The sequence below is a fragment of the Mauremys mutica genome, chromosome 1, assembly GCF_020497125.1.
Source record: "Mauremys mutica isolate MM-2020 ecotype Southern chromosome 1, ASM2049712v1, whole genome shotgun sequence".
Taxonomy (NCBI): Eukaryota; Metazoa; Chordata; order Testudines; family Geoemydidae; genus Mauremys; species Mauremys mutica.
Genome location: NC_059072.1, coordinates 268,801,486 through 268,827,793, shown reverse-complemented (window position 1 = coordinate 268,827,793; position 26,308 = coordinate 268,801,486). Strand labels below are relative to the sequence as shown.

General features: G+C 39.3%; 1 protein-coding gene across 4 annotated transcripts in view; it reads right to left on the bottom strand.

Annotated features, from left to right (window-relative positions):
- The window catches only part of ABCC4 (ATP binding cassette subfamily C member 4), a 228,647-nt gene that overhangs the window by 132,757 nt on the left and 69,582 nt on the right, over positions 1-26,308 (bottom strand). For 3 of the 4 annotated variants that reach the window (XM_045009855.1, XM_045009864.1, XM_045009873.1), the window contains exons 9-15: positions 19,555-19,659; positions 13,340-13,429; positions 12,519-12,710; positions 9,839-9,933; positions 9,626-9,712; positions 1,859-1,955; positions 279-494 (exon numbers count right to left, since the gene is read on the bottom strand). In XM_045009855.1, coding sequence (XP_044865790.1) covers positions 279-494; positions 1,859-1,955; positions 9,626-9,712; positions 9,839-9,933; positions 12,519-12,710; positions 13,340-13,429; positions 19,555-19,659 — 882 coding nt within the window. The remainder of the gene's footprint in view (positions 1-278; positions 495-1,858; positions 1,956-9,625; positions 9,713-9,838; positions 9,934-12,518; positions 12,711-13,339; positions 13,430-19,554; positions 19,660-26,308) is intronic. The other variant, XM_045009883.1, reaches the window with a different exon arrangement.

Here is a 26,308-nt window from a genome sequence, read left to right as displayed (position 1 = left end):
TGTTTGAGAAACCCTGACATAGCCCTTATGTATACACATATTTATAGCCCATCTCTCTGGCTCAGGGGGTTAGAGAAATGGTCTGGGAATGCAAGGGTCACAGATTCAGTCCCATGTGTGCCAGGGAAGCTGTTTCGGATTCAGAATCTCCTCACTGGTGGCTTGTCTCCCTGCTTCAGTGGTCATCCCTCCTCAATGTTAGCCTACCTTATCATAAGAATATCACAGTTTGAAAAAAATTAACAAGTAATATGTTAATTCATATTTTATGTACTCACAGGTGGCTGTTCTACTGTTCCATCTTTCTGTGACTGCACCAAGGAATCTTGTGACCAGACAGAGGACTGTGAAAAGGTACGGTTCCTTGCTGACTTCATAGTGGGGATTCCAGGAATTGGTGACTGTTCAACCTCTTCATTTTTTTTCAAAAGGGAAGCAAAATCGATTCCAGAACTCAGGCACTCTGAATAGGTCCCTTTCCCCACCATTTTACCCTACAGCAAAATATTTTTTAAAATGTTGTTCACATTGTGTGTGCATATTCTGTACAGGGTGAATTTAACAATCTGTTGCATACCTCTTCATTACTGGAGCCCCATGGTTTTTGACACATGTACTGTCTGTAAATAAAAGCTCAAGAGATTTCTTAGAAACCCTCACCTTATAACACTGAAAGGTTAAATCCTTCCAATTATCTATTCTTTTTCTGTAGCAAGGCATAACAGGCAAGATCATTACCTCCCCTAAACCAGCCCCTTCATGCCAGGTAAATGGGTCAGAGTGCTATAAAGGGACACAGATCTGGAGGGGGTGGGGGGAGGGACATGCCGAAGGTAGCCTTACAGCTTAGAGGCAGGCTTCCGTATCATAAACAGGTCTCTTAGCTTATGTGATATGCCAGGGGTTTTGGAGCCCCCCGGAATTGGGAGGTCTTAAAGCTACCTTAGCCCTCTTTACTCCCCATGCTCTTAGAGGAGCCACACAGACTTTCACCCATGTGTTCCAGCCTAAAAAACCCCAACGCAATCCAATCTTTTGCACCTATGCCAGAGATTATTGTATCTTCAAGGTGATCTGACAAGGAAAAAGATGGGTGTTGTGGCCCCCTTTTTTTTTTTGGCAACTTTATGAAGTATAATGAAGGTCTAAAGGGTCCTGCTTCTCCCAATCTTAAAAAATAGGGGGACAATCATGCTTTTTTTTTTTAATCTTGAGTATTTAGGGCCCTCAAGTCTGGGGCTCTCTGCTTTTGCTGGAAGACTAGTTGGTCTCAGATACATATGGCCTTTTCTCAGCCTTTAATTAAAAGGGAACTGAGGTGCAGAGTCTAATTAATACAGTTTCTCCTGCTCTTCCCGCTGCCCCACCTATTTATTAAGGCACTAAAATAAATCTTAACAATGAACAAAGTTTTAAATACTCAATAAAAATCACTTTCCAACAAGCAGAATATACAATATGATAATACGCCAGTTCACATTTTTCAGGCAAGGTATTCCAGGGCCACCCAGAGGATTCAGGGGGCCTGGGGCAAAGCAATTTCAGCGGCCCCTTCCATAAAAGAAAAGTTGCAATACTATAGAATACTATATTGTCGTGGGGGCCCCTGCAAGGCCCGGGGCAAATTGCCCCCCACTCTGGGCAGCCCTGAGATATTCTAAGAAAACTCTTCTCAGCTTCTGTTGTTAATAACAGATACACTTAACGAATATCTTTAGGAGACATAAAATACATTTATAAACAGTACTTATATTTTATAGAAAACCACTTTTCCTAACTCTTCACATTTTTATCTTCAGGGTATGAATGAGTAGCAGCAACAGCTGAGTTTTAAAAGCTAGCCAGTGATATCAGTTACCTCTTTTAAAATCAAAATCTGGTTTACAGCATGGAGGTACTGCAACTGATGAGTCACTAAAATAGAGACCTTTTGGTGCAAGGCCTGATAAATACACCTGCAAACAGAAGGAAAGAAACTGACAGCACGTTAATGTTCTAAAACATTTTTGTACATTACAGAAATATTTATAAAACCACATATATTAATTACTTTGTCTTCAAGGACACCACAGGCAGACATCCAAAATAATGTACTTGTCAAAATTATGTTAACTTGGCATGTCTCTAATATACTGAACACCGCACTATGGGAATCTCTTATTTAAATACTGTATTCTTACAAAGTAGTGAAGTAAACCAAATTGTGAATGAAAATTTCTGCTTTTAGAGAAAAGAGATTACTAAGGAAATCTTATAATTCTGCATTAAGCCTATTATTAATACATGTACATGTCTTAAAGTAAACAGGGCTATGAGCAGAACAGACCTATTTAATCAAAATGAAATTCACAGAAGTGAATGAAGTTAAGCAACATATTGTAGCATAGACAATTATCCAAAAACAAGGGCAACATTCAACTTCTGTGAGCTAAATTTCCAAAAGTTTGTCGAGTATGTAATTAATACTAACAGGAGGAGTGAACATTATTATTATTATTGGCCTGGACCATATTGACTCCAATATGTGTATAGCGGGGGATCATTCAAGCATAGCTCACCCTCTTCCATCCCACCTTCACAGAAAGGGGGCTCACCTGTCTCTGTGGTATCATCCCTTTCTCATGCCCCAGATGGAGGGGTGACCAGGCCATATTTCAGTGTGTGGCATTGCGACCTCACAAGGGCACAATGCTCACTAGCATTCTTAGATGTTGAAACTGAGAAATAATGCCCTGAAATTTTGTGAATAGTAAGGTATGTGCTTTTAAAAGGTTTCCTAGCCTACGCACAGACAGCAGGATCAAAGGGCTGATTTATTTAAAGTAGAATCACCTTTATTGAAATCAATGTATTAATGGCCCCAGTTCCATCTAGATTACATTAGAAAGTCTCATTTTGTAAAGGGATGGAGTTGCTCCAAGTAAAAATAAATAAATAAATAAATAAAAAAAGGTACTAACCTGTTCTTAAAAACCTCCAATAACAGGAAGTCTAGTTATGTCCTTTGGAATCCTATTCCAGTGGTTAACTATCCTTACAGTTAGAAAGTTTTTCCTGATATCTAATCTATCTCTCTCTTGTTGCAGATTTAGGGCTTGTCTACACAAACAATTAGATTGCAGCAAGATGGGATGTGAATCTACCATGCACTAGCCTGCTGTGGTCTACCTGTCCACGTGCACCCTGCAGATGCACATTAACAGTTCATCACAGTGCTTTGATCCAGCCCTCTTTGAAATGGGACTAGCTCAAAGCGTAATATCAAACAGTTAATGTGCATCAGAAGAACAAACATGGACAGTTAGACTGTGGCAGGCTAGCAAGGGACAGATTCACACCCCACCTTCACGCTATCTAATTGTTCATGTAGACAAGCCCTAAACTGATTACTTTTTGTCCTATCTTTAGTGGACAGGAAGAACAATTGATCACTGTCCTCTTTATAACAGCCCTTAGATTTTCTTCCCAGGGGACCTAACCTACCAGTTCTTTGTTAAAGTCTGCTTTTTTTTAATCCTTTGTTCTGCTGCTCTCACTCATTCCTTTCCTTAAAATTGTATATCATTTCATGTTCACTTTAATCCAAATTGCTTTCCACCTTCAGATGCGCAATGAATTCCTCCACATTAGTCAGAAGCAAGTCTAAAACGTGGAATTTCCCTCCAAAATTACATTATTCTGAAGTGCAGATTTGGCAATTGTCAAGTCTTGCACAATTGACATGTTTAAGGTCTAATATTTCACAAACCGCCAAGCTAGAAACAGGAGCTTTGTCCCCATTGGAAAAGAAGATTCTCAGATTTCCCTGGAAATGATACTTGCTTCTATCACTGGAAGGACTCAGGATAATAATATCACTACAAATCTTAGAATCTAATTTTATAAATACACGATTTTAGTCATTTGGAAGTTTTTTAAAGAGACACTTCAAACTTCAAAGCAGCAACATTTCGGTCTAAATTTTTTTTACCTGCTATTGTTCCAAGTAGCACCTAAGATTACTACCATAACTGAAAGATTAGAGTGGAAAAAAGTATCTCAATTTGTTTATTCTTTTCACTCTTTCCTCTCCATAGTATCAGTTAAGTTTAGTCAATTTAAAAAATGACTTATTTAAATTGGTCAGTGTTATTACATTTATTAGATATAACTTTGTTCTCTCCCTCCAGGTCCTATACATTTGCACTCGTGATAAGTAAGGCTGTGCCAACATTGCCTGCACTGTGGACTATAGAGTCTGAATAGCAGCATGCAACAAAGCTCTGCATTTGTAACTCTCCTATGTGGACACTGATGGCATGAACTAAAAGGTTCCTCATTCTCACTAATGTAATCCTGTTTGAAGACAATTTTTAGTTTTATTTTTTCACCTCTGCAAAAAACACAACCTTGAGAGAGAGACAGAGAGAGAGAGAGAGAGAGATGTACACATTTTAAATTGTGTATTTTCCCGAGTGTTCTCTTTTTGGCATCTTATGCACATGCTTAACTGTACTCCTGTCAATCCTATTGATTTCAATGGAAATATGGTTGTGAAGTTAAGCACATGCACAAATGTTTGCAGGATCAGGGCCTTTGTTATTGATTTATATTTGGTTTGTTCATTCACTCTTATTTTCTTCTCTTTTTCCTGTCAAGTTTTAAGGGTTTGGGGAGCAAGATCCTCAAAGTATTTCTGCAAATTTCAGTGACCTTTATTTAAACAGGTTTTCAGAAACTAAGTAACAAAGTCTTTAACAAATGCAGGTCAAAATTCTCTACAACTTACTAAAGAACAAAATATGTGGTATACCGTGAGGAGATGCTGAATGCACATAAACTTCTATGATGCCATTTCTCTTTTCACACTTATTTTGCTACATATATTCCCATTTCATGAGATGCTTCAGCATGAACTGTACTAGTGGTGTAGTTGAACTCCAAGGAAGAGAACTAGCATAATCTCTAGTTATTATGAGATAGATAATAATTTGTGTAAAGCAAATTACACAAATCTACAAAAATCACAACTTTAGAGACTACTGTAGAGCTGAACTTGGGTTTGGGTTGGCCAGATAATGCTACTTTGGTTTATTTAGCATTAATATATTGAAATCTGTACTGGTAAAATCAAAAGGAAGAGCAGGTTAGAGTTGGTGAAATAACATGTTCATTTAAAGTTCTCATTAAAAAGTTCTCCACTTCTCTCATCCCATCCATTGCTCTTTGCTCTGCTGTTCATACAATTGCTATCAGGACTCAAAAGTGCTGTCTTTGAAACATTCCACAGCCTGATATTCTACAAATACAAAAGATCATGCTCAGAGTTCAGTTCTATCTAGCATGGATGAGAATCAGCAGACTTTAAAGCATATGCCAAAATTTGTTACTCATTTCAGCTAGCTGCTGAATGCCAATAAAATGTAGACCAGGGGTAGGCAACCTATGGCACAGGTGAGCTGATTTTCAGTGGCACTCACACTGCCTGGGTCCTGGCCACCGGTCCGGGGGACTCTGCATTTTAATTTAAATTTTAAATGAAGCTTCTTAAACATTTTTAAAACCTTATTTACTTTACATACAACAATAGTTTAGTTATATATTATGGACTTATAGAAAGAGACCTTCTAAAAACGTTAAAATGTATTACTGGCACGTGAAACCTTCAATTAGAGTGACTAAATGAAGACTTGGCACACCACTTCTCAAAGGTCGCCGACCCCTGATGTAGACCTTTCCCAATCCTACAGCTGTTATGGAGGTATCAGAAGAAAACTTCTGCTTTCAAAGAGGTATCCCTGAAGACCGTGGATAGAAAAAAATGGTTACTAACCTTTTTGTAACTATAGTTCTTTGAGATGTGTTGCACATGTCCATTCCAACATAGCTGTGTGTGTGCCCCAAACACAGTCACCAGAAACGTTTCCCTCAGTGTACCTGTTGGGTCAGCTCTGGTGCAGCGCACTTTTAGCGCCAGTATAAAGGGCCTGGCCAACCCTGCACACCCCCTCGGTTCCTTCTTTCTAGCCAACTCTGGTGTAGAGAGGTAGGAGTGAGGGTCTTGGAATGGACATGTGCAACACATCTTGAAGAACAACAGTTACAGAAAGGTTAGTAAACGTTGTTGTTTTTTTCTTTGAGTGATTCCACATGTCCATTCCACAGTAGGTGACTCCCAAGCAGTTGTATAGGAGGTGGGATCAGAGTTCATGGACGTGGTGACTGTAAAACAGCTTGACCGAAACTGGCATAATCCTAGCCTGTTGCATAATGGCATAATGAGTAAAAAACGTATGCACTGATGACCAAGAAGCCATTCTGCAAATGTCCTGAATAGGCACCTGAGCCAGGAATGATGATGAAGATGCTTGCACTCTTGTGGAGCAGGCAGTCAAGATAACTGGTGGCGGAACACCCAACTGATTATAACACGTGAAAATGCATGATGTGATCCATGACAAAAGTCTCTGAGCAGAGACAAGGAGACCTTTCACCCTTTCAGCGATCACTATGAAGAGTTGGATGGATCTACAGAATGGTATGGTACCAACACAGTGGGGAAGAGCAAGTACCTCCCTTCCTGTTGAGGTAGAACACGGCTGCAGTGTTGCCTATTAGCACCTTCCCGAAATATGAGGCAAAACTGCTTGACAGACCAGACGAACTGCCCAGAGATCTCTGACACTGATGTGTAGCGAGAGCTCTTAAGGAGACCATAGGCCTTGAGTCGCGAGTGGCCATAGGTGTGCTCCCCAGCCTAGCGCTGATGGGTCCAAGACCAGGGAAATTGGCGGATGGGACCGTGAGAAGGGAATGCCCATGCAAATTATCTATGGATCCAGCCACCAATTGAGGGAGATGAGGACCAGAGAAGATATAGTGATGACCAAGTCCAGATAATGACGGTTAGGTGCATTCGCTGAGGCCAGCCACAGCTGGAGGGAACTGAGGTGTAGTCATGCATGCTGCACCACAAACATGCATGAGGGCATGTGGCCCAACAGCCTCAGACAAGAACAGGCTGTTATAATGGGATGGTCCCTGAGGAGTACTATCAGGGATGCGATTATCTGAAACCAACCTTCTCGGAGGAAGGCTCTGGCCTGGGTGGAATCGAGCACCATTCCAAAAAACACTATCCTCTATGGGGGTAGATTTCTGTGCATTTATTAGCATGCCTAAAGCCTGGAATGTTGACTAAATGAGGTAGAGTCCATGATGGCCTCACTGAGAGGTAGGGCTACTCATGACAGGCCCACCGGGGTCAGGATGTCAACCAAACTATAGGAGGACTCTGACTTCCTCCACCTGTATGCCCAAATTTTGGACCGCCCTTTTCAACAAGTCCTGGTGGGCCTTCTACTCATTATGGGGAGGTGACGCACCTGCTCCCGACACGGTAACGTCAAGAGAGAAGAAAGAGGAGCCTCACAGTGGCTGAGGGCACTCCTCCTTACCTTCTGTGCTGATTGGATCTCAATGCATCTGCTCCGGGTACACGGCCATGGCCTTGGTACCGAAGTCTGGATTGGGTGCTGCCCAAAGGTGTGGGGGTGCCCTTCCTTCAGAGGTCAGCAAATAGGAATGCCTTGACTGGGGTTCCTGCATTGGGGGAAACGCCCACAGGTTCCAAAAAGGCCACTGCATGGTCACAGGCCAGTGACCAGGAGGCCAAGTACCCAATGGTATTCCATGGCCCAGGTGCACAGCCAGGTACGGACGACTTGAGGAATGCCAGGGCCGACTCCTTGGACAGGAGGAGTACAACCCCCTTCTGACTCCGATGACAAGGAGTATCTGCCTGGCAACCACGGCTCAGTGGTTCCCACCGATCCTGCCGAAGTCTGCATCAATGGAGTGGACATGTGCAATCACAGAAAGAGTTGTTCTCCAAGTCTTCCTCCCCCATAATAGATCTTGGTTTTACTCTAGAGTTTGGAAAAGAAGACTGAAAAGAACTTTTATTTCTTTTCTAAGTTTCTAAATATCTCATTCTACATGCCATTTAGCAGCAATGGGAGATCACATGCCACTGAACCAATGTCATCTAGCCTCTTTATGGTGTTTATTGGTAGGAAAACATTATTTGTACTGCGATAACAGCTAGTAGCCCCAGTCATGGACCTCACTGTGCTAGGCACTGTATGAACTCAGAATTAATGGATCTGGAACTATCAAGCTGGAAGATTAACCTCTAAAACGGTACGTATGCCCTTTCCTTTTTTCTTTGCACTCTATGTAATGAAAATTGAAGACATTCAAATTGGAAGTAGCCCTCCCACAAGAAGCAGAAACAGTGTAGCTCAGTGTACATGGGAATGCAGTGGAGAGCATCAGAATATATGAGCTTTATAAGTGATCATGGATGCACACCAATCATAGAAGGCAAAATTCTCCCCTGCACACAAGTCTAGCACAAAGCCTATATACCACTAAAGTCTTATTTAAGACCTACAAAGCAGGTAGTGCTGGCTCACAGAAGTGTATTTCAGATACTGAAAGAAACAACAAAATCAGTCTGATGGAATGAGAATGTGAAAAAAATACATATTTTGCACCCAATTTTCAAATGGTCTGAAAATGCAGCTGCAAATCAGAGAACCACCTACGCCAATAGGTATTCAGATGTATAATTATCTAACCTAAATGTTACTTTTCTGCATGGCTATGGAAGTGTGTGCAAGATTGAATTTGCATCCACTAAAGAAAATCATGACAAATGTAGATATGATCAAGAAAACAATCCAAAGCCCACTGAAGTCAATGGGAATCTTTCTTCAGACTTGCAACAGGCCTTGGATGAGACCTGTCAATAGAGATAGGAGCATACCAGGTAGATTGGCCTACTCGACTGTTCTTGAGTTATCTATATCTGGGCTCGCAGAGCAGACCTCTGAAAGCAGAAATGGGAGAAAAGAAAAAAAACCCACAGTAATTTATGAGAAAGAGAACCTGATTCTCACAAAGAACAGCTCTATTTTCCTTGGGGATGAGGGAAGGGCTAGATTCCCCTTTCTTCTATGGAGAATGTGTTTTCTCTTTCCTTTCTCCTCATACTGCTCTCAAGTGTCTAGACAAGAGGACATGACTCCTTATTTCATCTGCCTGAGATGGGTTAAACTATCCAGAATGAGGGAAGAGTAAAATAACTCAAGAATTTAACAGAGAAGGGAGACGCTTCTCCTAGCCACTTAGAACAAACAGTTGTAGTTAACAACATAAATCTTTAACAAGGTAAAAAAATGAATGAAAATTCTTTGTTTCTTTCTTCAGGTATAGACTGAAACATTATAAACTAATGTTTGGTTGGTACTAGGGATTAAAACTTGCTTAACAAATGTAATATTGCCCTATGAAATTTGCCATTTTGCTCCAAGGAAAATGGAACTTTTTTCCTTAAAAAACATATAGTCCTATTTATTATGGCCTCAAAAACAGATTATGGATTCAAGTGAGGAATGAAACAGCATGAACAGATTAACTGCTTCCATACAAATATCTTAAAGAATAAGTTCAGGAAGTAAATACTGATAATATAAGATACAGAAGGAGAATTGTCTCTAAAAACAATGTTTTTTCTAAATTTCCCCATTTGGAAACAGTAAATCTAAATTAAAATTCAAAGGAAAACAAAATAGTAACATACTTTTCAAACAAGTGTCTGCTAACTTCTGCATCTACTGCACTCAGTGGATCATCCAAGAGGTAGATGTCTGCATCTTGATACACTGCTCTACAACATTTAAAGAAATGTTAGTCAAGTCAGTGCCAAATACATTCTTATAGTTAACTTGCTTATATTAGTCACTAGTGTCTATGATAGGTACCACCAGATATTACAAGAAACAACAATTTTTACCTGGCAAGATTTACACGGGCTTTCTGACCGCCACTCAGTGTAGCGCCACGATCTCCTATCACAGTTAGGTCACCATCTTCTAACAAATCCATGTCCTGTGGATATAGAGAACATATAGTGGTAAAATTTCTTTATAAAAGGAATATCTCCTATATCTGAATCAAAATTACTTTCCCAAAGTATTAGTAGTTATTTAATTATTTTACCAAGATACTGAAGCTATTTTCTTTCATCAGTGTATTAAAAAAGCGGGTATCAGATATACAAGATAAGATATTTGAACAATATAACATGACTGATCTCCAAGCAAGAAGCAGAAGGGGTGGAAGTGGGACAGAAAAAAAAACTGGGCCACAAGTTGCCTAGTTCTATTGCTGGAGGGTGTATGGTTACTTTCAATGCCATATAGATAGCTTGCAGAGGATCTATGGCCCCATACACCTACTTGCTGGGCTCAGACTACCCCTTAAGTACACTAATCAGTATAAAATTTAATAAGCAATTAGTCTATATTACAGACTACTGATTTTAATATTTTGAAATAAAAAATTTTTGAACCACAAAATCATTAAAACTGAAAGGTATCTACTACCCATATGAAGTAATTACTTTCCACCAACACTTTCCCTAAGAATTACACTAGTTTAATTATTCTGATGACAAATACCAAGAGTATAGTACACCATATAGCAGAGGTGGGCAAACTACGACCTGCAGAACCCTCCTGTCCAGCCCCTGAGCTCCTGGCCCAGGAGGCTAGCCAGCCCTCGGCCCCATCCCTGCTGTTCCCCCTCCCCCACAGCCTCAGCTCACTGCGTCGCAGGTACAATGCTCTGGGCGGTGGGGCTGCGAGCTCTTGCCGTGCAGCACAGCTGCGGGGGGCGCAGCTGTAGCACTGCCAGCCACCAGTGCTCCAGACAGCGCAGTAAGGGGACAGGGAGCGGGGTGGGGGGAGGTTGGCTAGAGGGCAGGGGAGTTCGGGGTGGCGGCCAGGGGGCGGGGGTGTGGATAGGGGTCAGGGAGGTCAGAGAGCAGGGAACAGGGGGGTTGAATGGAGGCAGAGGTCCCAGGGGGAGGAGTCAGGAATGAGAGGAGGGGGTGGTGGGGGACCAGTCAGGGGTGGGGGGTCCAGGGGCAGTCAGGGAAAAGGGATGGTTGGATGAGGCAAGGGTCCCAGGGGGAGGAGTCAGTAATGAGAGGAGGGGTTGGATGGGGGACCAGTCAGGGGTGGGGGGTCCAGGGGTGGTCAGGGAGAAGAGGTGCTTGGATGGGGCAGGGGGTCAGTAATGAGAGGAGGGGTTGGATGGGGTGGCAGGGGGCAGTGAGGGGCAGAGATTCCAGGAGCTGTCAGGGGATAGGGAACAGGGGGGGTTGGATGGGGCAGGAGTCCCGGGGGGGCCCATCAGGGGGTAAGAAGCAGGAGGGGTCGGATAGGGGACGGGCCACACCTGGCTGTTTGGGGAGGGACAGTCTCTGCTAACTGGCCCTCCATACAATTTTGGAAACCCGATGCAGCCCTTAGGCCAAAAAGTTTGCCCATCCCTGCCATGTAGCATTGCTTTTGATTTATAATTGTATAGATATATTCTACTTCATTTCCTTCCTGAATAAAGCAGAGGTCTTATGCTGGTTCATGTAACATGTTCAAAAAGTTCACCACATTTTAACACTCCATAAGTCTGAGGAAAAACTCTAAAAAGGCAGATCTGCCAAAAGAAGAAAAGTCAGTTTTAAGCGTCAGGCACTTCAAAATGTTAATTTTTCAGAAATATGGTTTGTGCTCTGTATAAACTCACAAAACTTGAAGATTAGACAACAGTGAACTATAACAACAGGAGAGATTAAGGAAGTTCTATCTACAGTGTGTAAAAACAACCTTGCAAAAAAGATTTTCCATCACAGTAGCAGTCTACTTTTCACCTGTATTACTGCTGATAGGAATATCATAACATGCTGCAGGATATGCAGCATAATAATACCCTTTAGCTTCCAAGCAAAATGCCTATTTCTTGACAAATAGGCTTAACCCTATTCTGTATCACACGTCACAAATTCCTTCTATACATACATACATACATACATAGACAGACAGAGACACACACGCCTTTCAAAAACATTTTTCCACAAAGCTACAAGGACTCAGCAGGTTCTCCAGTCTATAGCGTTAAGGAGCTATGAATATTACTTTGCAATATGCACATTGTACATCTTAAAGGGAGTATAGCATTGTGTAATGGTTATTTGCAAAACAAAAGTGGCAAGTGGCATCAGTTATGAATGTTTGTGTTTCTACCTTGTTAGCTCATTTAAGCAGTTAGCTCCTCTAAGCAATTGTATCTACTATACAAACAATTAACATGGCTAAAACTCATAATGAAACAAAATATTTGGAACTATTGTAGCTTTTTCCTATCAAATTTGTCCTAGCTTCTCAGAAAATCAGTCTCCCTCTAGTGAATGTATTATGAATTACAAGAATTTGCTCTTATACCTAGATCTCACAAAACTACTATGTACAGTGTTAAATTACAGGATTCATCTATATCACAAGTAAATTGGTAACTAATTCTATAGATTACACACCACAACAGATACTAGCTATTATAGCAATAACATTAAAGTGAAAAACAAAGTTGGCTGCTACTAAAACAGAATCAACATTCAAAAGAAAACCACTTACTTTTTTAAGAGCACAAACTTTTAGAACTTTTTCATACTTTTCTTTCTCATATTCTCTACCAAATAGTATATTACTTCTCACGGTGCCAGGAAATACCCATGGCTGTTGAGAAACATAGGCTATTCTTCCTCTAACATCCATCAAACCTTTATCTTTAGGCAGTTCGCCGAGGACAGCACTTAAGAGAGATGACTGCAAGAGAGTTTATTGTTTGGTTGGTAGTTTAAAAAAAAAAAGTTGTTAAACTCAGTTTTTGAACACTATAAAGAAAATGCAGAAAAGAAATTATACATGCTCCCACTACAGATTCAGAAACTAATTTTTCATTTTAATGTGTAAAAAACAAACAAACTTAGGATAAAATTTTCTAACGCACCTAAGTGACTTCAAAACTTCAGTCCCATTGAGAGTCAATGAGACGTAAGCTCCAAAGTCACCTAATTCTCAATGGGACTGAAATCTGAAGTCACCTAGGTACTTTTGAAAATGTCATCCTTTAACTTAGTTGGTTATATCATTTTTAAAATACTTTGCCATTGTTATTGTATTGAAAGATTCAGTTTGTAAATTGTAAATAATGGGACAAAACTTAAAAGAATTCTAAAACCAACACACTATGAAGCATTCGTGGGGTGGAAGGGGCAGAGTCTTAATTTTGAACCATATTCTTCACAGTAAGTGGCATTTCCCTAACTGCTCTGTATTCCAGCATGTGCATCTAAATGTATTATACAACACAAGAAATTCATAAAACTTGAATGCATATGTCCAATAGAACTGTAGGAAAACAATGCAAAACAGAGCAACACATGATGACTTACTTTCCCAGCTCCTACAGGGCCAATCACAGCCAATAATTCACCTGGTCTGACAGTAAAAGAAAGTTGCTGAAGGGTTGGGATTTCCAAACTCTATGAATGTATGAAGGGAAAAATAAGTTAATTTTTCTCAATACTGAAAAATATATCAAAAATGTCTTTTAAAAAGTGGAATAGTGTACATGAACTAGCAGATAAATCCACACACTTCATAAACATGAAACTGTTAAAATATTTATTTCTAGTTCTATTTATTTCTTCAGTTGATACAGAGCATTTGTCCACGTGCTTTGCATCTCTCCTTCCAACCTTTAATTGTAACATTTCAATTTCTAGCAAAATGGAGATTCATTCCTTTTCTAAATTGTAAACTCCTTGTGGCCATGATCCATCGTTTTAACGATAATAATTAATCCCCACAAGGTGGCAGCAACAGGACATTTTTATAGGTTGATTTCTCAATCCGGCATAAACAGTTTAGCATCTCTGCTGGTGTTTACTTCAACAGAGTGATGCCAGTTAACACCAGCTGGGGACCTGGAACATATATGTTTATTTATTTAAGAAGTGATTCAGTAGAAATACATTATAACAGCTATAATGACCCATTTGTGAGTGTTTACCAGTCAGGTACTGACCATATAAAACTCTAAGCGCACACGGTCAAACCCCCCCACCCCACACACACACAATATATATATATTCTTGGTATAATTTAGGTCTAAACCTTTAAAACATCTCTGATGGCAGAAGACATTCCATGTCTCACAGAAAAGTTTTAACTTGGGTAAAAGCTAAAATATTTCCATCACTGTGTACATATATAGAAAGCGGCATAAGAGCTTATGGTACTGGTGAAATTCCAGAGAAATCTGCACACTTTTAAATTACCTACATATTATATTTAGGGTTGATATGCAATCATTTCCTATATATAATATATTGTGACAGACCCAGACCAGTGGGGTGCAGGAGTCTGGTAGAGGGCAAATATACTGGCCACTGGATGAATAGTCTTCTGTTCCCTGAGTGACCAGAACAGGGGCTGCCCTAGAGCAATCAGAAACCTGCTCGAACCAGTTAAGACAGACAAACTAATTAAGACACCTGGTGCCAATTAAGAACTTACTAGAATCAATTATGGCAGGCAGGCTAATCAGGACACCTGGTTTAAAAAGGACCTCCCATCAGTTAATAGGGGGCACACAAGAAGTGAGAAGGTGTGCTGGGGGAGGACTGAGTACAAGCGTTATCAGGATTCAGGAGGAAGGTCCTGCGGTGAGAATAAAGAAGGTGCTGGGGGGAGGCCATGGGGAAGTAGCCCAGGGAGTTATGCACCTGATGTCATGCACCTGAAACAGGAGACACTGTAGACAGCTGCTATCCACAGGGCCCTGGGCTGGAACCCGGTGTAGAGGGCAGACCCGGGTTTCCCCCAACCCCTATCTGACACAGGAAGAGTTGACCTGGCCTAAGAGACACACCAGAGGGGAAGGTCTAAATTGGAAAGGGATCTGCCCTGTCCCTGACCCACTAGGTGGGACACAGAGACTGTGAGGATTGTTCTCCCTTTCCCCCATGCTGGCCAGTGATGAGGTTAGCTGAGTGAATGGCAGGTTTGAGCCTCTAGCAAAAGCCGCTAAACTGAGGGCTGCCGTGAACCTCTGAGGCGAGCAAATCTGCCAGAAAGTGCAGGACCCATCAAGGCAGACGAGGAACTTTGTCACAATATATAAGGGAAAAATCTTGGATATGAGTATCTCTTGGGCAAGATAATTCTGAACTGAATTGACAATCTAAGTAATTAAATAGCTTATTTATATTTCTCAATTCTAACTTTAGAGTTGTTCGGTTGAACTGCCATAGACAGTTTCATAATTTAACTGGCATATAAATTTAATGGGCACACTAATAAGAATCCATAGCTCCATGCTGGTACCAAAGTAACCTGCTCCAAATAATACAGAACTAGGATAAAGTATGCATTTGGAACAAGAGTGTTATAAAACCTTGAATTAATTGGTTTTGCTTGTCTTTGGATAAATTATAACATTCCATGCTGAGTTGTTCTTTTAAAAGACTGTAAATACTACAAACAAACAAACAAACTTTATTTTGCTTTCTCTGATTTCTTATTTGCTTTATGTCGACTAACAAAATTTATAAAGCCACAATAATTCCCCAGCTGTACTTCAGCTAAGAAACAAAGATCCAAAGAACCAGGAGAAACTCAGTAAGGTAACTGGTTAAGTAAAATTACTTAACCAACATGTTTTAAATTCATCAATACATAGATTCCAAGTCCAGAAAGGACCATAGTGATAATCTAATCTTACCTCCTGTATAACAGAGGCCATAGAATTTCCCCAAATTAATTCCTAGAATATATCTTTTAGAAAAACATCCCATCTTGTTTTTAAAACTCTCAGTGATGGAGAATCCAGCACAACCCTGGGTAAGTTGTTCCACTGGTTAGTTACCCACACTGGTAAACATTTACCTTATTTCAAGCCTGAATTTGTCTACCTTAAACTTCCAGTGATCAGATTGTTTTATACCTCTCTCTACTAGATCAAAGAGCCCATTATCAAATATCTGTTCCTCATGTAAACAGATGCAAACTGCTCAATCACTATAAAACAGGTTTTTAAATCCCTTCATCTTTCTCGTGGCTCTGAACCTTCTCCAATTTATCATATCTTTCTTGAATTGTGGACACCAAAACTGGACACAGTATTCCAGAAGCAGTCACACCAGTGCCAAATACAGAGGTAAAATAAACTTTCTACTCCAAACCCAGTTTCCCTTGTTTATGATTCAAGCACTGCATTAGCTCTTTTGGCCACAGCATGGCACTGGAAGCTCATGTTCAGCTGACAGTCTCCTATGACTTCCAAATCTTCTGCAGAGTCACTCTTTCCAGGATAGAATCCCCCAGCTTATAAGTATGGCCTACATTCTTTGTTCCTAGATGTATACCTTTACATTAGCCATACTAAAACACATATTGTTGGTTTGACCACAGCTTACCAAGAGATCCAGACCTCTCTGTATCAGTGACCTGTCCTCTTGATTATTTATCAGTAACTCCCCCAATTTTTGTGTCATCTGCAAACTTTATCAGTGATTTTATGTTTTCTTCCAGATCATTACTAAAAATATTAAATAGCATAGGCCAAGAACTAATCCCTGTGGGATGCCACCTGAAATACACTCATTCAGTGATGAGTCCCTTTTTACAAATATATTTTGAGACCTACCAGATAGTCAGCCAAAGCATATTACATTAATACTACTACCTTTATCAAACTTGATATATTGATGAAATTACAAGTGTTTTATAACTTAGCTTTCTCCATGATCTTTTCAGCAAAACTCCCCTAATAAGCTATTTTGTAACATTACTAAAAACTTAAGACAACTTTGTTCCAGATGAGTATTCTCACCTCCTTATTCTAATTAAAAATTAAAATAAAAACTGTAATTTGAGATTAATTTTAGCCAGCATATTAAGACTAATTCCAGTCATCCTATTGGTTGGGCTTGAATGCCCTGAAAATGTGACAAAATTGTTTTACAAGAATATTTTGTAATCTTTTCCTGTGAATCATCAATGGTGGCACAAGTGTTGGTGAAAAAACCATCATCTGGGGAATACATTTCCCTTTCTATTAGAATATGGCTACCACACAAAAAAACTCACATGCATTATGAATCGCACAACAGGTAATAAACAGTATAAATTGTGTACTTAATACCCTAACTGTGATACAGGGCATGAGCAGGAGGCAGAGGAAATTGGTTCCATTTGGATAGTACACACTTAAGATCATGGTTCTGGTTGTTCAGAATAGTACCAGCTTGTAAAACACGGATCAAACTTGACAAATAATAATGTGTTGAGAGCTATAAGCCCTCTTTGATGCTTGTCACAGCCAAACTGTATTTTAACTTCTAGAAAATGCCAGGACAAAAAAAAACAAAAACACAGCGTTAAATCCCCCTTATTACTAATCCCCCACCACCACCACCAGAAGGGTACGGTGCTTAAGAATGTATAACAAATGATATTTTGATCTTCTCTAGATTATTTCACACACACATGCACACAATACTTACAATATTTGTAACATGTTACTAGTGTCATTAAATAATCAACATGATTTCAACTGACGGTTTGTTGAAATACTCTACTTACTGAAAAAATTATTTTAAAAAGTGTTCCACTAACAAAAACAATATGTATTACTTATTAAGTGCCAACAGTGTGATTGGCACTGTACAGGACACAAATTAAAAAGACACACATGAAAGCTATTTCCTATCACTAGGTGGTTAATTTAACTAGCTTAAAAAAAAATCTTTCCTTGTCTGTACATTGTCCAAAACTGGTGATTCATCGTTGTACAATATGGGAAAAGTTACAGCAAAAAATGCAGAAGTTAATTTTAGTTCTAATAAAAAGGGAAGTTCAAGCCATACATTCTTTTTAATAAACATTGTTTATCAGAAAAAATGTAAAATCATTATTATTAATAGTTGAAAGGCTATAAAGATAGCCAATCACACACACAAAAAGAGCTAAATGCGTATACATTCATGGAAGAGTCTTGCTCAGCAGTCATCAGACCAGGGTGAAAGAGCCCACGACTAGGTAAAACCCTAGAGGTCACTTTTTTTTCCCCCTCAGAAATCATGTGACAAATCAGAAGTCAGTGACAAAACTTACAGACTTACATACAACTCACAGTAAACCAAATAGAGAAGCGGTTGTCTTAATATATTTTGAACTTGACCCTAGTGTGTGACACAGATAGCACTGACCAGAACAATGCAGAGTTCAGGCAAATGTTAGTATATAAGATTCGCCCCATAGCGTTCTGGCAATGCACCTCAGTCTTGACCCCCTGTCAGAATCCTGGACCTCTCTCAAGACAAACTAGGAAAAGACATATGGGAGTAGTATTTCATTACACTGGGTCCAATCCAAAGCCCACAGAATTAAGTGGCAGGCTCTGTATGTGAGGGGGTGGTAATTCTTTTGATGTCAGTGGGCTTTGGATCAGGCCCATTATAAGAAACGTGAAGACTTTTAATGAAAAAAACAACAAAGAAAAGCTGAAAAAAATGTCAGTGAGAGCGCAGAAGATAGCAGAGACAGCATCATGCTACACTGTAATCTGTCATCAAATCACAAATGGCCAGTATAGACAAGAAGATATAAAATAAAATGCTAAATCACACTGTGAAGCCATGTTCAAGCAAAACATTTTCTGACACAGATTTGAAAGTTCCATCTATTTCTTTAAAGCCTATTCGTAACCAAGGGCTTGTATACCCGCTCACATAAAAAATATTGTTAAACTGATTTTACTGAATAAAGACATCAACTAGGGACTAACGTTGAACTGCACAACTGAAATACTTTGTTTTTATATATAGTAATTTAACTTCTTTTGGTGGGGGTGAAGTCAGACTGGGAGAGGCAAGCGGCATGTCTTATGGATAACATTAAATTTATATACAATATAATTTTAGAACTTCAAGATTCCTTATAACTACAGATAGAAGTCACTGTGCACTGCCGGATGCAATCCATAAGAGAAACTATGAAAGTTTCAAAATGCACAATAGATTGTTGTTTGATACAGCATTACTAGTTTTAAAATGAAAAAGGAACCTTAGCATCTTGTTTTTAAAAACCCAAATAGTCCATGTAATAGATTTATCACATGTGTAATACCTTTTTTAAACATCACTTTTGAGTTTATGAAGCTTTTTAGTCCTTTTTACATAAAAAGTAATCTATAAATGAACTCTAGGGCTGCCATTGTAATTAAAAGAACAAAATGCTTCAGGTTCGCCATGGTGAGCTCCTGCTCTCAACCCCAATATGCATGGCAGTGCATCATGCTGTTTCTGGACCAATGGCTGATCTGCAGTCAGTTGTTCTGAATGAGATGAAAGACTAAAACATTTAGAGAGAGCTGTATTTTATAATTAATCTAATTTGATAGTGTTTCCATAGCTATTCTTTAGTTTTGACTTCACCCGCTAAATGGTTTCACACATATGTAAGAAGTTATATATGAAGTTTGTGTATTGAATGTATTATGCAATATACCCACTACTTTATATAGACTCAATACTTGCAGCACCAAATTCAATATGGTTTTAAAAAAACCTATATCCATGGGGTTTTGCAGAGGGAGCTTTACCTTATCCCAATAACAAGTCAAGTCTTGAACATGAAGAAGGACATTTTCATTGCTATTCTCCAATTGCAGATTGAACTGTGAAATCTCATCAAGTATTAGAAAGTTCTGTAGTAAAAGAAAAAACAGGGATTACTTAACAGGACCTAGAAAAATGAATTAAAAATAAAAGTGTTTCTGGGTATACAGTAGAAAAATGCAAATAATCTGCAACAAAACTACTCTGACCTAGGAATTATGTTTCCAAAGCAACGTACAAAGACTTCAAACGGTATCCCATAATTAACCAACCATATCTGTGCATTTACCTATTATTCCAACAGCAATACTATCCAGAAGTGTACATTTCATGGAATAAAAATACTTCAAATGAGGTTTCAGGATTTTTTTTGTTAAGAACTCTTATCTGAAAGTTGGTACCATAATCTGAACTCCAAAGTCAGCTGAATTTTTGCTTTGAAATTTTGACAATATAACAATGTGTGTAAGGATCTCCCCACTTTTCTGCCCCATCTAGCACCTTTCCTCACCTGTCAGTAGTTTTGACTATCTTTACTCATCACATAATTTGACAGGTTTCCACACCCCTTTCTGGGATATTGCACTAATGAGCACCCATTTTACACATCATCCCCCCCTTTTGTCACAAGCCCAGGCTTTCTAATTCAGTGGTTCTCAACTTTTTTGGGCTCAAGACCCATTTATAAATGTTTATGGCCTGTCGCGACCCAGTAAATAGTCTGGGAGTGGAGGCCCCGGGGTGCTTTTGGTCATGTCCTGTCCCCGAGGAGGGTGGTTGGGGTCTGCCCAGCACTCACCCCACAGTGGTGGCTTCTGCAGCTCCTGTGCTGTGGAGCTGTCTGGGCTTGGCTCTCTCCGGGGTCGCAGTGCTGCTCAGGTTTGCCTCCCTCCCCCACTGACTGAACCAAATTTGTGTGAGTGAAGTTGTGGAATTGCAATACGACTCACTCAAATTTGGCCTACCTGCACTCCCGTCATCACGACAGCTAAGCCAAACCTGAGTGGTGCTGGGACCCAGAGGTTGCAGTGCCTGGATCAGGGAGGCAAGCCCAGCCAGCCCCCTGGGACAGGAGCCACTGGAGTTCTTTTGAAACATTCTGGAGACCCAGTTTTGTGTCCCAACCTATTGAGTGAGAAACCTTGTTCTAACTGAATGTATGCTTAGAGTGGTCTATCTATAAAATAATACAGAAGTGGGCTTGAATGTATACTTAACTGTTTTGGGAAGTAGGGCAGGGGAGGGTGCTTATGAGCAGTGTTCTGTGTTTGCATGCTCTATGTTTTGCTAAAAAATTTTTTTTAATATTTATCCGTCCTTCAAAAATTTCACTAAAATGAAGAGCCCTCCAATACAGCTAAAGACAATAGGTGCTAATTTCCAACAAACATTAAAGGCTGTGAAGAAAGACCTTAATTTGAGTAAATGGAATAAGAGAAGTTGGAGTGCAGGTTAGGCATGTATTCCCATTATGGTCTATCAGTCTTTTTAAAAAGACAAATGCTAAAGGAATTGTGTGAAAGAGAGGAAATTTTATTCATGTTCCAGAATTAAAAAACAAATAAGGCTAATTGCTAAATTTACACAGGTTTTATAAAGAGTTTGATAAAAGTCTTTCTGCATACTCATTTTGCTATTTTTGTTTGGTTGTTTTTGTTTTATCCCCTTTAGTTTACATATTAATATGATACAGTGAATAATCCCATAAAAAGATGTGGGATTAGAAAAATCTTCAGACTAGATCAGGAAAATGCAATGCAACTTGATATTCTATGATGTGTGTAGGCTTGGCTTGACATGAGTGAGGCCTCATTTCTTGGGAGACAGGATTAAGGAGGAAAACGGATCAGCAGACTAGAAGCAGAATGTCTATACTAGCTAAAATAAGGGGAAACATCCGGAGAATCATTTACCATGGGCAAGATAAGCCTGGAACGTAGGATGATGTAAACTGTGCATGGAGAGTGCATGGAAAGAATGTGCTGTACAGGGATTGGCTCCTACAAAGTGACTAAGCCAATCCCAGAACATGTGATGCAATGTGGAAATATATAAAGGAAGATGTTTACTGTGTAACGCCCTATACGCATCTCCTATGCTTGTGTCTGTTCAACTCTGTGTAGCTTTTCTGTATGCCAGATACAGGAACCTGAGTGATGAACTGGAGTCAGACTGGATTCTTGGGGAACTGAGTGGAAGATGTCTCAGGGGAATCCCAACAATGAGATTCTGCAAAATCTCATTTTGAGAGCCCACTCGTTAAAGAATACCTTCTTATAGGCTAGGCCAATGAGATAGGATTTATTGCAAGCTCTCAGAACAGAGGTTTCTGCCACATACCTTGTCTGGGGGAGAGGGGCAAATTTTTCACTTCTCTCTGCCTTTTTTTCTCTGTACTTTTAAAAAACTTTCTTGGTCACCTCTGAAAAGAGGCTGTAGAACAACTGTACCCTGCACAATGTAACTAACTCTACAATTATATTTTGTCTCTTTGTCACTAATACTTTGCAACCTTTGTGCAATTTTATTTTTTTAGAAATGTAATAACTCCATATAGAGATATTTTTATCTAAAAATGCATGTTAGCATGTAACTATGTATTAACACTGTATTCTGTCAATCTTAAAATTTTTGTAAAATATTTACTTTATTTAGAAATGTATTGTGTTAAAATTATTTCTCTCTAAAAATTGTGTGTGCATATATGTATTAACACTTCTCCTTTCCGGGTCATTAAGTCTTTGCACAATCATTTAATGACTACTTAGAAATGTAATAAGTGCATATAAAAATGTTCCTCTAAAAACACACCTACTTTATTCCTCTGTTAGTAAACCTTCCTACAACTACTTAGTAGATTTTATTTAGAAAGTACTCAATCCATAAAATACTTTTAGGTAAAAATGTGTTAACACTTCTTTATTCATCTGTCATTAAGATTTTGTACACCAGTTTATTACAAGACTTACTTTAGAATTGTATTACCTATATGAGAGCATATTTTCTGCTAAAAATGCATGATTTTATATAATAATCCTTTATTCCTCCAACATTAAGGCTTGATGACTATTTAGAAATGTACTAAATGCATAAAAATATTTTCCTTTAAAAATAAGAAATGTGTAAGAGGGTGTATTGTGACAAAGTTCCTCCTCCGCCTTGGTGGGTTCTGCGCGGGCGGATTTGCTCGCCTCAGAGATTTTCGGCAGTCCTCAGTTTGACTCCTTTTGTTAGTGGCACAAACCTGCCGGTCACTCAGCTAACCTCATCACTGGCCAGCATGGGGAAAGGAGGAGAACAATCCCCCGCAGTCTCTGCTGGCCCACCTAATGAGTTGGGGAATAGGCCAGAAACCTTCCCCTCTGGTGGGACCCACAGTCCAGATCAACTCCTCTTATATCAAATAGGGAGTTGGGGGTATGAGGGGAACCCAGGTCCATTCTCTACTCCAGGTTCCAGCCCAGGGCCCTGTGGATTGCAGCTGTCTTTAGTGTCTCCTGGTACAGCTGTACAAGTACAAGTTCCTGATTGTTCTGGAACCGCCCCTGTTACCTTACCCAGGGGAAAGGGACCTGCTTTATCTGAGGGTAATACATCTGCCTTCCATCACTCTCCTGTAGCTATCTGGCCTGACTCTGTCAGTCAGTCAGTCAGTCAGTCAGTCAGAAAGAAAGTGTGTGTGTGTGTGTGTGTGTGTGTCACACACACACTCAAATTCATATTTATGTATGTATTGACACTTCTTTATTCCTCTGACATTAATGCTTTCATTTAAAAATACACTAACTACATATAAAGATATCTTTCTCTAAAAATATGAAAAATGCAGTTAACATTTATGCATTAACACTGTATTGTCACTACTAAGATTCTTGTAAATTATGTAATGACTTTCTTTAGAAATGTACTGTGTTAACATTATTTTCCTCTAAACATGAGAAAAATCCAGGTGTGTGTGTATATATGTATGTACTAACACTTCTTTTTCTGGCAATAAGCCTTTGCACAATTATTTAATGCCTTTATTTGGAAAAGGACTAACTAGATAAAAAAATTATCTAAAATTGCATGGTAACACTTCTTTATCCTTCTGTCATTCAGAATTTGTGCACCTGTTTACTAGACTTTATTTAGTATTGCATTAAATGCATAAAACATATTTTCCTCTTAAGAGGAGGAAAAGGCATGAAAACTATAGCTATTCATTTATTTTTAATTTTTCAGTGAGCATAAATTAAATACTTTTTTTAAAAAAACTTTTTTCAAAATAGCTGATGGTGTCAAAACATCCACATATCTAAACATGATATCTAAAGATCACAGAAAAGAGTAGGAGGGACTTCCAAAATCATACAGCCTGCTGACTAGACAAAAAGGGGGTAAGACAAAAAGAGCAGCACAATGTGTGAAATAGGCTCTCATTGGCACATTAACATAGAAAGGGAGCACGGAAACCTGTCAAAAAATATGACAAGTAAAATTATAGAGTTAAAACTACTTCCCTCTTGTGTGATGTATGAAGACCTCAGTGTGAGGTCCAGGATTGTGTGGATTTTTATAGGATTGGCTGGAGACTAGGCAGGCACATTATCTCCCTTCCAGCCTAGGGAAACTTAAGCAAAAAAAGACAAGGCTTATGATTACGTTATTTCTGTTGCTAAATCCCTCAGCCACTATGGTCCTGGAGATACAAGGAAGTGAACACCATTCCATCTTGGCTCATGTTTCTTCAATGGAATTGTTAAGTTCCAGTCGCAGAATCTCTACCACATATTGTACATAGAAGCATACACCTCAATTGTATTGTATCCTGCAACACACTTAAGACACCAGGCAACCATGGCTGATGTGCAATTCAGAAAGAACAGAAGTAGACTTTCAGATCCCAGAGGTAATTTTCAGGGTTAACAGTTACCAAAAGTATCTTTTTTATTTATAAAACAAACACATTTGATCTGCGGTTACTGAGACATAGAAAACCAGGAATCCCCAGAATGGCTGCTCTTGGATGGAAAATATTCTAAAAGGGAATCAGGCAGCTCTTGGAATAGTTGATTATGAAGCCAAGATTGGTTAGCAAATGTTGAATTCATAGTTAGGCATCCAGAGACAGTCTGCAGAAAGTGGATGCTTGTTTAAGCAATCGCATGATTTTATACGTTACATTTCCTTATATTTTAACCAATAGTCCTTCAAAATATGCAGATGGGATTAGTATAGGAAGAGGAGATTTTTGCTGAGGGAGCACTATAGTAATAGTCCCCAGAATTCCAAGACAAAGAACAGTGGACAGGGAGAAAAAAAATGGAAGAGCTGGCTGGGTGGGGCTGAAGATGGGAGAGACACTGAGGATTCACTCCAGAAAAGAGAGAGAAAGTAACTAGAGAGAAAGAGACAAAGATGACAAAGGAGACAAAAAAATCAGATAGGGGTATGTGAAAAAGACTTTTTGAATAAAAATCATGGAAACAAAGGGGACAACCTGTTTGACTAATTCTGAGGAATGTATAGGAAAAACACAATGGCAAAATTTTCAAAAGTGTCTCACTGACTTTTGGTTTAAAGAACTCAAGGATCTCAAAATATTCCTCAGCACCTTCGGTCCTCAAGAATCTATCCTGCTGAAAAGAGTTAAGCTGCCAAAAGCCATCCATAGGAGTTTGAGAAGCAGACATTGCTTTAGAACAGGGCTTTTGATATTGTCCTTGAGAGTGGATGCGACTATCTTCTGTATCTGGGATGATCTTTCACTATTTTCAAAACTGATTTGAGGACTTATAATAATTGTCTGAGCTTATGTTTGCAAACACAGTATACTAATTCAGCTTCACATTATTTTGCAGTAGTATCACCTAGGATAATTTAGGTTAAGTATAGAAACTGGAAGTTTATCTGTAAGCAGAGACTTAATCTTTACTTTATCTGTAAGCAGAGACTGAAGAATGAAATATTCTCCTCTGGAGAAATTAAGAGATAACTGACCTCTTTCAAAGAGTTCTTTTCCTCCTGTTTTCAATGGGACTGAGGCCAAAGGCTGCACAGCTGAGATGCCTTTTTTCAAAGTGGCCACTGCCTCGCATTGTTCCCAACAAGAGTGAAGCCAAGCTGTCCCTAGAGAACATGGTGGCCCACTCTGTAATCAGGAAATAGAGAGGAGCCTGTGAGGCGCACAGGAGCAGCCACGGAGGCCGTGGCCATCTTCAACCTGTTGCCTCAGTCCCATTGAGGAAAAATAAGAGATGGCAGCAATTTTGAAAAAGCAGGTTGTGGAATTCTGTGCAATAGAACATTCTCCCCTCTGCTGAGGAAGAAACTTTCAGTTATGAAGAATATTGGCAAAAAAAGACCCTTAATCCTAAAATTTTTCTTCAAGTTTAGCCAATGAACAAATTTTCAATGAATTATCACTGCATGGGAAGTTTGAACAGTCTTTGTTATTCCATTACGAAGACCATTTGGGATCAAAAAAATTCTGAGACAGGATGTTAAAATTTCCTTAAAGGACCAAGTATTTAATTAAATTTTAACACAAACTAATTAATAGCTTTCTAAATTCTCAAAAAAATAATTTTGCACTTCACAAATTAAGTGCTGTAATTTTGAGGAGGATATGCTGGCACTGAGTCCCTGCTGCAACTGGTGCCTCCACAATAAAAGGAAAAGTTTAGCCACAAAAATATAGTTGCAGCTTTAAGAAAAATAAGGAATTTGCACTTAGCAGTAAATATTTAAATAAAA